Source organism: Rhinolophus ferrumequinum, chromosome 26 (genome assembly GCF_004115265.2).
Source record: "Rhinolophus ferrumequinum isolate MPI-CBG mRhiFer1 chromosome 26, mRhiFer1_v1.p, whole genome shotgun sequence".
Classification (NCBI taxonomy): domain Eukaryota; kingdom Metazoa; phylum Chordata; class Mammalia; order Chiroptera; family Rhinolophidae; genus Rhinolophus; species Rhinolophus ferrumequinum.
The window spans coordinates 3112237-3124358 of record NC_046309.1 but is presented as its reverse complement, the minus strand read 5'-3'; the positions used below and the strand labels follow the sequence as shown (position 1 = coordinate 3124358).

Below are 12122 nucleotides of genomic sequence, written 5' to 3'. Positions count from 1 at the left end.
TATAAACACTCACTCGACACCTCTAAAATAAGACATTTTTTTAAAACCTAAACCTCTCCCTTTTTTCTCAACCAGCCAGGTAAAGGCAAAAACTTTAGTATCATTGTTGACTGTCACTCTTCTCTGACCCAACGCTTCCAAGCGGACTCCAACTCTCGTGAGTAAACTTCCTGAGTGTCCCTCTTCCTTCTATGTGTACCGTTCAGTGCGTCCTGGTTGGCCTTGGTAATGGCAGTGACTTCAAAATGGCAGCACTGCTGATGGTTCTAGCCTCCTCCCTAAATCACCTTCCACACAGCCAAAACAATTTTTTCAAAAACAAATCTGGTATGCTCTGCTCAAATGACAACTTCATTAATACTTCCTTTTTCACCTAAAACAACAACAACAAAATCAAAACTTTCTAGGATGAGGCAAAGAAATAAACTGTTACCTTCTTTTCCAACTGAATCTCAGAACCACTCACTATTTCCTGGTCATACCAAACACCTAGCTGCACACATAACATAACACACGGCTCAATGCGCGTGTGCTTTGATCTGCTCTGTTCCTTCTGCTTGAACCGCTGTTCCTGTGTTGTGCCCCTACCCATCCAAAGAGACCTTGAAAACTTTGCTAAAACATAGTCCCTGAGTATCCCCATGTTACCACACCTGAAGACCTGCTCAGGTGACGATTCCTTTCCCCATGGCTGAGAATAAACTGTTATCTAATTAATTAGAACACAATGCTGTGAACCCTTGAAAGGGACGGACCTTGTCTTTTCCAACTTTGTGCCAGGCAAGTGAGAATACAAATCGTATCTTAACTAAATGTATATTTCAAATAAATGCCTTGCATCTAAAACCACATTCAAATGGCTCTTTGACAGGCATTTTAAATAAATCATTAATGTAAAAATGGAAATGTCATAAATTGATTCGCATTTGATAAAAACGACATAATAAAGTAAATTATTTTTATCAATACTAGAAGAGAGTACATTTAAAAACTAATCTTTACTATCTGCCTACCATCAGAACGTATAGAAATTGGCACAAATACTGGACTCTGGTTAGCCGATACTCAGTTCATCTGGCTACTGTATCTTGCTAGGAACACTGTCTAAAATGCTTCTGTGACACTCTCTAGAGTGTGCTACTCTGACACTTCAAGTTGCCATGGTAGTTACTCGCCACATGTGGCTACTGAGCAGATGAAATGTGATGAGTCCAAATCGAGACATGCTGTACACAGAAAATGCACCCCAGATTCCAAAGATTTACTAGGAAAAAAATGTCAAATATCACAAAATTTTTTGATTACATGTTGAAATATTAATACTTTGTATATACTGGGCTAAAATTAATTTCAAAAAATTTTTACCCTGACTATATTAAAATTAGTTGTACTGGCCACATCATATTTCTATTGCACTGTTTCCTACAGCAAAGCCCATTCTGCAACAAGGTAACTGTGTATCACTATGGCAGGGATTACTTTTACATTCCATGAGTTTCCAGCAATTCCTTAAGGACAATACTGTCATGATGTTTGATTATTGTGGATCATTGGTAATAAATTAGGCAAAGAAAAACATCGACATGGCACATTTGGTCCAAAAACATTTACTATGCATTGTGTAAAAATAATTAACAGAAAAAAGTACTACATAAAGAAATGAAGTTGGTTCCAACCACTTCCCCAATCAGGGAGAAGATAACATGCAGAAATACTAAAACAGCCTTTTAGAGGTCATGCATAAGAAGATGGTATTACTGGATTGTGTAAGTGTCATGTCAGATTATAAGTATACGTACACATATGTACACATGTGTCTGCACACCACAGAGACATTCAGTTTGAAGCAATCACAACTAAGTGAGGTTTTTCTTTAAGCAGATGGAAAAGCAAAGGAGACTGAGTGAAAGACTAAAAGCTAAAGATAATTTGAGAGGACAGGAGTTCCAGGTCAATTTGGCTCTAAAGATCACGCTCTTTCCTGGTCATCAATATTGCCTCCCAGGGGAAGAGCCACGAAGGTGAAGAATATCTGAGTACGAACGTACGAAAGCAGCCAGTGCGAGCACAGGCGTAGAACAAAGAGGCTCGACGATGTAGGGGAGCAAGACAAGAGCGGAGAAATAGAAGGAGAAGCTTTGGACAAGGTCGCTTCCTAAGTGACAGCTATAACAAGAGAAGAGATGGAGGAAAAGACAAAAACATTGAGCTTAGATGACAAGGGGGCTTATCAGAGATCCTTAAACTTGGTCAAGGTGGAAGGTGAGACTGCTGCTTAAGCAAGTCTAGGAGCACGTAAGAATAAAAGCACTGGTAGAAACAAAGAGCAACCAAAGTCAGACTGATGTCATACAGCATCAACTGAGGAAGGACTACAGCAGCAGAGCTCTGTAACCTCCATCGTCTATGCTGCCAGTCCTGGAGGACCCTGCCGGGGGACTTACTGAGCACACAGAATCTCTAGGAGGAGTCAATCATGACTGTTGACCAGAGGCTCTGGCCCACATAGCAGGCAGGTAGTAAGAAAGAAAGGTCAGGAAACTGACTGAATTTAGGGTAACAGAAAAGCAGCAGGACTTGGTGTCCAGAGATACAAAGACAAGCAAGAACAAGAGTTTAGGGTTAAAGCTTAACTGAAGTAAAAGAGTTAAAGCTGCATGATGACCATGAAAGTACTAAGGGAGGGGAGGGGACTAAGACAGCACTCCCATGGGAAGCCCTGCATGGCTTCTCCTGACAAACAGAACAGCAGCCGACCCCTCTCCCTGTGTGACCGCGTCTGCGCACCTTGCTGTTGCCTCTAACTACCCACCACCTAGCAGACTCCACGTTCCAGGCACAGCGACCACCTGTCTGCCCCACAGTCATGCCAAGCTCGTCCCTCATGGCCTGTGCAGCAGTCGTTCGCTCTACCTGGAATGTTCTTTCCTCTGATCTCGCATGGCTGGCTCCTTGCCATTCAGCTTTCCCTGTGAGGCACGCCACCACTCAGGAAGTGTAGCTGGCTACGTCTCCTAGCTGGATATTCAGTGTACATTTTCCAGCCTCGGTTAGTGTTTACGTGCACCATCATGAAGGTAACGATGGAGCCATGACCAGCACTTCTCTACGACACAGCACCCGAAAATTGGTTTCTAATGAAAAGCTTGCCCTGCTCACCGATGCTCTCTTCGTTGAGATTTCTTTCTAATGAGTTCTGTGCTTGTGTTAGATTTGTCAGCTTTTATAAAAAGATGTCCATGTTACTCCTAATTCAGCTAACTACCGTAGCATACTGCTCTCCACTAAGTATTGCACTCAGTTTATACATATAGCTAGAGCCTTAAAAAGAAAAGCTAAAATAGCTACTTTAAATAGCAGTTAATATACACAAGGTACAATGCTACATGATATTCATTAATTAGTGTCATTTAACCCTCATAATAACACTTTCTTAAGATATCCCCATTTTTAAGACATAAAAAGTTACGTACTTTGTGCTACCAAACACAACTAGGACAGCTAGAAATACTATGAGAGATTTTACGAAGACGATTGCACAGTATATTATCATAGTACATTCTATCTGCAATATTCTCTATATCCTTGGATTAAAACAAATGATCAGAACACTGTGTATTTACACTGCATTGTTCAAGATCCACAAGAAACAGAATTCACTTAGCTGGGCTTTAGTTTGAACCCACTGGCTTATTCTGAGGGCTGTTGTAAGAAATTGCTCTGTGAGATCTGTTTCTTATACTTCAAGGCAGCTACTTTAAAACAATGTTTCACTGCGGTATGTAGTGTATATACGTGTGTGTGTGTGTGTGTGTGTGTGTGTGTATATAGTCTCAGTATCAAGTGAATTCTTGTTAAATTACTAGGGACCAGGTAACTTCCTATTTCCTTCTTTGTGTTGACTGCTGGAAAGCTCTGGAGCCAATATGTGGCTTAGGTTTCGGCAGCATGCATTTGCATATCCGCCTCACCACAACCTACCTTCATGTTTATCCTATCCTGATTTTCCCATGGCCGAATTTCCTAGCTTATTTTCACTGTGATTTTATCTTGCCATTTGTGTATTTTTATGAGTCTCCATCAGTCTGTTTTGGAACAAGGCACAGGACCAATAACTCCAGAGTACCTTTCAGCTTATGTTGCCAGCATGAACATTTCACTATTTGCATGATAAATGACAGTAAATCATCTCACCTCAGCTCTTACAGTTCATGACTTCACAAAAGGATTTATGATCTCTAACATACAAATGCGGTCTACTCTTAGAACACAGTCTGCAGTAGAAAGAAGTACTGCCACTCAGGGCTAAAATATCTAACATTAGAAATAGCCATAGGAAAGTCTGCATTGTTTAATGAGGTCTAAAGCATGACTGAATACAAAAGGCTGAATAAAATTCAGATTCTTAAACACACGCACAATTGTTCTATTCGATTGGCAAAGTGTATTATAGCACCCAGTACACAATCACCTCTGCTGGTGACGTGGTACTACTGGGTGCACTTACTGAAGTGACTCACTACAGGGGGTCTGACAGTAAGTCACACCCATCACGTGGCTGTGCGTGAATGTTCTTCTCCCGGGTATAATGGTGTGTAATCCAAAACATTTTTAAAACTTTAAACCCCTTATTAGTCTAAATACAATTTGAATTTCAGTTTCCCTTACCTATGATTTATGTCTGTATAGTGATTAAGGGTATTATAGCATACAATGCAGACACAAAATAATTTTAACTAAAGATGAAATTACGCTACTGAAAAAAAGATAAAAAATAATGGCTATGAAGTTGACCTGTACTTGAGATTCCTTCCGTTTAAATCTATTTATGTTTCAGAGCTGGGAAACAGAGGGGGGAAGCTTTTACTAACATTACTAAGAAACAGGTAAAAGCTAACAATTAAGTAAAAAAGACTGAATAAAGCATCCCCGAGATTTCACAATGAGACTGGAAATCCAAGGTACTAGGTGGAAAGATTCCAAAGCACACATGTTAACTGAAAATCCACATAGTGGGAAAAAGGTAAGATCTTTGTTCAATGATAAAGATAGTATTTCTGTACAACATAAAACTCAAACATTTGAACATGTTCACCTAATTATAAAATACTACTTGGAAGAGAAAGGAAAAAGGCACAACTGAGGATTATAGCTAACCAAGAAAGATGAACCAAGAAGAAGCCTTAACAGAGATTCCTATTACGACTAGAAGGGCAATTCACTTTCCGAGAAGTATGTTGCGATCCTGTTCATGTACCTCCTGAAATAACACCTGACTGAATCCTCACCCAAATCTCCAAGTGGGCGGTTTTTTAGTGGAAAAGACACTGAATGCTGTGTAACTTTTTAATTGACTTATTTTATAGTACATGTTAAATATTACATACTCTTATTTCTATCTTGCTATGGTGGTTTAAAATTTCTTTAAATAAGAATAAAAAACATGCAAACTGTATTTGAATTTTTGAAGAAACGCCTTTTTGGATTTACCTTCAATGACATGGTTGATAACAGATTCCCCCCAAGGACCTCTGGCAAAGAGTCCTCAGATTATCAAGATTATGTCACACTACCTTTTGATACAAGTAGAATAACATTTAAGGAACTTACAACATTTGTTATTCTAAGTGAGTACACTGATCAATGTTTAAAAATATGTCTGCAGTAAACTTACATCTTTCAGGAGCTTGATCGATGTGTTCTGGACAAAGAAGGAAGAAGTGACTGAAATCCTGAAAGGTGCCGGCTCCCGCGGCACACGGGTAATGGTACCTCTGGGTACATTTCTCTTCACAGCATTTGATAGTGGCTCCAAGGTGCTTACAAAATGCACATCGCTGGAAGGGCAAAGGGAAAGAAGTTTCTTTATAAAAACCTGGAAAAGGAACATTCAAATGTGGTGCTAGGAAGGTATACAAAAGTCTTTGTGGATCACTAGTAAAACGATTTGAACCCTTACAATACCACATAAAGGATCAGTTAAAAATAATAAAACCTGAGGTACTCTGTTCAGTGCTTAATACAGATTAGTCCTTCTATTCAAGTTCGCGAAGTTAGCATCTCACTTTTTTCTGTCAAAAACATACAACTAAATTTTTTAAAAATCAGTAACATGGTTTAAAAGGCAGGTGTCTAGTTGAAGATTATTTTAAGTGTTTACATAGCATCAATAAACAAATAAAATGAATATATACTATTTATAAAACCTCTTACTATTTTTCACCCTGCCTAAAATAATTACGAAGTAAACTAGTCAATCACAGAATAAGTTAATAAGGGGCAACTGTATTGTTAAAGGCAACAAATCCATGCATTTCACTGTAGCAATTAGTTTTAACTGTCTTAATAAAGGCAGGGAAAGTAAAGAAAAATCTGGTCATGAAGTACCTTCCCCCCCATTTCAATCTGCTTCTACTTGCCTGCAAGTGGTAAAAGCAACGAAATAAGCCCCCCCCATCAACAGGGGGTCAGCGCCCTGCATGTGCACGGCAGGTCGGATTACCCGCAAGCTGCTGTGCTGACTTAACTCGGCTCTCCCTACGAACGACTAATGTAATAATTTCTTGCTTATCCTCCCAAGCCCATTTTGGGTATCATTTTCTTTGTGGAGCCTTTGCTGGGGCGCCTGATCATCCAGGATAAAACCTTTCCTTGTGTAGAAGATGCCTGGCTGTCTGCCGTGTACAGACACCTCTGGTTTAGCGTTTACGCCATTGCATGGTAATCACTTGTCTGTTTTTCATCCTAGTCCAACATCCGTGAGTAGAGATGACTGACTGCACCGTCTTTGTTCTGTAGCACCATAGAGCTGAGTGGCATCGGGGAGCCCACAAACAGGTGTGCGTGATTACCTACACTAAATGGATGACACTCCTGCTCCTTTCTTCTGGAGTGTGGCTCATGAGCAGCATGGCTGCAACAGCTAAAGCCAAATGGGACCATCTGTGGGAAAACCAAGCCTCAAGTAACAGAAAGAGGTGCTAACGTTACTGTATCTTCACAGGCTAATATACTGCCTCTATATTGTTAGTTAATCAGAGAATACAAAAGTTTTTAAGTTAAAATTAATTTCAACATTTTGTGTGTAAATCTACGTAAGACATTCATATGCCATCCAACTCTTCCTCACAACCTTCAGTCCATTGAATTAAACCAACAGAAGAAAGCTTAATGTCTCTTGGTGTCTTCTACACATTCTGAATACAGCCAACAGATTAAGGAACTGGAAATAAACACTAGTTATCTGTAGCATTTTAACTTAATATAGAATGTCCACAAATCCATAGACTAGTATACATTCCAGTTTTCCTTTTGTACTCAAGGGTGTTACTGCATTAAAAACACAGAAGGAAAGAAATACAGCCTAATTTCTCTTCATTGATAAAGTGTAATAACCACTTGTTCCAAACTGGATATATTTTTAGTTTAAACCCTCCCAAGGTATCTGAATATGTTCAGTATATTAATAAAACATGTATAATACCTAGGTAGTCTGAGTATCCTTGTATCATAATGAAAAGGCAAAGAAAATGTTTAGGGAGGAAAGTACATTTGTAAGTCCAACCAATCATTGAAAATTGTCTATATTAACTCATTAACATATAATTTCTGCTAAACTGTTAAAATCTAGAGTCTTTGTTGCTTTCATAGCATATGTCAAGTTGCGCAAAAGCTTTTTGCACTAAAAATGATTCGGGCAAATAAAATGTAATGACTTTTATTTAAGTGCATAATAAGGAAACAAAATAATTTAAACTGTCCGTTTTCCCAGTGTCTATATCATTTTAGAAACATCAACATGTTCTCTTAATTACACTTGCAATGAAAAGTATTATACGCCATTAGCTAACCTACTATGAGAAGTCCTGGAAGGCATTCAACATACTAATTTACAATAATATATAAAATTATCAGGGAATAAAGGACGGGAAATAAAATACTAACTGCATTTAAGAGAATGCTTCAAACCCATCTGTTATAATTACATAGCCACTGAAAGACATTTGGCATTGTAAAGAAATATATACTTTATATATAGGCTGGAATATTTCGTTTTGAACCAAATAAAAAGCATTTGTAAATTTGTTATAAAGCTAATTAACATTTGGGGAGAGGAAGGTAAGGTAAATAGCTTTTAAACAGTTTATCAACTAAGCAATTTATTTGAATCAATATTTAAAACTCCTCAACAGCATTTTTTTCTACTCTTTTTAATCATTAAAAGAAAAAAGAGGGGCCGGCCCGGTGGCTCAGGCGGTTAGAGCTCCATGCTCCTAACTCCGAAGGCTGCCGGTTCAATTCCCACATGGGCCAGTGGGCTCTCAACCACAAGGTTGCCAGTTCAATTCCTCAGTCCCGCAAGGGATGGTGGGCTCTGGCCCCTGCAACTAAGATTGAATACGGCATCTTGAGCTGAGCTGCCACTGAGCTCCCAGACGGCTCAGTTGGTTGGAGAACGTCCTCTCAACCACAAGGTTGCCGGTTCAACTCCCGCAAGGGATGGTGGGCAGCGCCCCCTGCAACTAGCAACGGCAACTAAACCTGGAGCTGAGCTGCGCCCTGTACAACTAAGACTGAAAGGACAAGAACTTGACTTGGAAAAAAGTCCTGGAGGTACACACTTGTCCCCAATAAAGTCCTGTTCCCCTTCCCCAATAAAATCTTTAAAAAAAAAAAAAAAGGAGAAAAAAGTTATATTTTAATATTAATCCAAGAACACATCTAAGGAACACTCTCAATGAGTTCATATTGTGCGAATGAGGCTGAGAAATTTCCAAAACTTTCATTTCACTAGACTGAAATAGGGAAGTAGCTCTCAAAATAAATCTATAATACAAAACAGAATCAACAAAATTTCCGGTTGAGGTGAGTTATGAAACAGTAACAAGAAGCTTGAGGCTATTCCAAAGCTCGTTCATTAATTATCGAGTATTTATTCTATATCATCTATGGCAGTGGGCTAAGTGCTCTAAGAGATATCAAATGTTATTAATCCCTGGTGCTTAGCAAAAGAAACACACTGAAATGTTCGTAACACACAATTCGTAATAGCACCAAACTGACTAGCCCCCAAATGCCCAACAGCAAAACAGATCAGTTATGGGACTCTCACAACAGAATACCACATAACAATGAGATTAAATGAACACCAACTACAAACAACAATTTGGATGAACCTCACAAATACAATGGTGTGTGAAAGACAACCTACGGAAAACCAGCCTTATTGTTTAGACCAACTATATGACGTACAAAACAGGGCAGGACAACCCAGTGTTGGCAGTGGTTAATAGTGCTTGCTTCAGGCGACGGGAAAGGAGGGGCCTGAGCGGAATTTCTGCTACTATTATTCATTCCCGATCTGACTTCACGTTATGATCACTGATCTGGGCTGTACACCTATACTAACAGCATTCTGTTGTGTGTGCATTATACTTCAGCAAGAAGCTTTTCTTAGAAAATTTAAGAGAGTTTCAGGTAGACTCAACTTTTAATGGAAAATATTTGTCCTGTTATTTCTCATGTAAAATATCTATATAATGCATCATCACAGCAAATAACTCAAGTAACTCAAAGTCTCTTAATGGCACTGTGGTTTCAAACAATGGCAAAAAGCAGTGACAATATTAAATCCCGTTATTGATCTACTAGCTTTGAATGTTTATACTAGTAGAGTCACTTTGGATTTCTTTTAAATTGATGCACAAAATAAACAGTATTTTTTCTTTTTCTTTGAATAACTTTCATTTGAAGAAAAAAATCATTAAAATTTCAAGAAAAGATACAATTATAGATTAGGAATGGGAATAAACATTTTATACAGATGTTATAAAGTGCTATCGAAAACAAAGAACCTTGAACTTTAGCTCATATTCTCGTATCATACATGCAATTAACTATAAAATGGATAACTGACCTAAAGGTAACTCTGGAATATGCGAAGGTATTTTTCATATAAGGCATAATGAGCATAATCCATGAAAGAAAAAAATTACAGATTGACAATTGACAAACTTCATTGAAATTAAACCCTCTCTGCTCTTCAGGAAACACTAAGAGAATAAAAACAAGTCACAGACCAGGGAAAAATATTTGCAAAATACATCTCTAATAAAATGACTTGTATGAAAAAATATAAAGAACCCTTAAGACTCAATAGTAAGGAGAAGACAAATAAACCAATTAGGAAAAGAGGGGAGGGCAAAAGATTTGAAGAGACACTTCCTTCAAGATCTATAATGGCGGGTTAAGTACATGAAGCAGTTCCACCTCACTGCTCAGCAGGAAACCCAAAACAAGCCCACAGTGAAGGGCCACTACGCTGGACCCGCTAAGATTAGAAACAACGACAACGTCAGTGGTAACAGCAGTGAGGAGCTAATGGAACTTCACTTCCCGCTGGCGGAAAAGGAAACGTCTACAGGCACTTCTAGTAAAACCGGGAAACTGCTTTCCAAAGTTCAACGTACACTTTCAAACAAAGAAGCAATTCCAATCATTATTACACAAGAAACAAAGGGAAATACTACATGTTTCGTCAGTGTTCACAGCAGCTTTATCATAGTAGCCAAAACGGGAAGAAATCTACCAGCTGGTGAATAGATGGAGCTCAAAACCATTATGCTACGCACAAAAGCCAGGCAGAAAATATTACATCCTGTACAATTCCATGTATACACCAGTCTAGAAAATGCAAAGCTATAGGAAGAGGAACCAATCAGGGAGGGGTGGCAGAGGGCTGCCCCCGAGGGCCAGGAGAGAAGCTGGTGGGGCACAGGAAAGGCTGTGTATCCTGACTGTGATGGTAGTTATTAATAAACACCTGATCATACACAGTCCTCAAAACAAGGCATAAATTACAGTGGATGGAAAATAGACCTTAGTAAAGAATGACCCTCGCACAGAAAACTGCTCTATTTATGTATGTATGTACGTACTGGATAAAGGCAGAGGCACTAATATGAGAATAAGTCTCTTGAAAATAAAATTTGTATAATCTGAATAAAACATAACCCCTAACTATTTGAAGTCTCCTGGGAATAAGCAAAGCAGGCTGAAGGGGAAGGGCATTTGAGCCCTGAGAGGAGGGACACCAGTGGCGCAGGCTGGGTGGAAACAGACTTGCAGCGAAGGGCAGTTCTAGAGGACGGTAGCACTGGACCTCACACAAAAGCTTCAGGTGTACAGCTGTGAGAAGACACCTGAAGTTCAATGATGCTAGAAAGGACGGAACCTAAGGGGAAGCCTGGGAAGGAGGGAGCCCCAGAAGGGAGCTCCCGAAGCTGAATACACTCTGAGCTCTGTTACACCCCTAAAATGTCCATTCACAGGCGGCCTCTCAGCAGCTCGGGGAAACAAGCAAGAGCGAAACTGATGAAGTGAGCTGAGGAGAGATTTCTGATGCTGCCAACAGCTGCAGTGATGTCGTCTGGGGTGCAAATCCACTCACCATACGGTCCGCCCAGAAAACAAAATCGAACAAACAAAAACTTCACATTGAACAAAACAAGATAATAGTATCCAGTACCTACAAATAAGCATCTGAAATGCTCAGCATACAATAAAATATGCTGAGACATGTGAGGGGGGAAATAACAGTAAAATGGGACCCACAATGAAGAAAAACATATTCAATAAAAAAAAAATGACAAAATGAACAAAGTCTTGGAAACGTGCACAACACACAGGAAAAGCTGGTCATAACCAGGAGCAATACAAGAGACCTGAAAATTACCAAGTAAAACCCAATGGAAATTCTATAACTAGAAATCATAGTAACTTAAGAGACTGGATATTACAAAAGAAATGATGAACGACCATGAAAACAAAGGAATCATTTACCCATTCTGAGGAACTGAAAGTAGAATTACTGAAGAAGAAATGGACGCACTGCAGTGACCCTGGGACAGTACGCACTGCGCTAACGTGCATGTAATCAAAGCTGCAGGGAAAGAGGAGAGAGAAAAAGGGGACAGAAAGAGATAAGGAATAAAGGGCAATCTTTTCACAAATTTGGTGAAGAAAATCAACTTACAGTTTCAAGAAGCTCAGCAAACCCCCAGCAGGAAGAATACAAAGAAAATCACACTTAGGCATGTCTTAGACTGCTGAAAACCAAAGAT

General features: G+C 39.2%; 1 protein-coding gene across 17 annotated transcripts in view; it reads right to left on the bottom strand.

The window, feature by feature from the left end:
- The window catches only part of KMT2C (lysine methyltransferase 2C), a 220031-nt gene that overhangs the window by 106360 nt on the left and 101549 nt on the right, over positions 1–12122 (bottom strand). For all 17 annotated transcript variants that reach the window (XM_033098949.1, XM_033098954.1, XM_033098955.1 and 14 more), the window contains exon 7: positions 5675–5837. In XM_033098949.1, coding sequence (XP_032954840.1) covers positions 5675–5837 — 163 coding nt within the window. The remainder of the gene's footprint in view (positions 1–5674; positions 5838–12122) is intronic.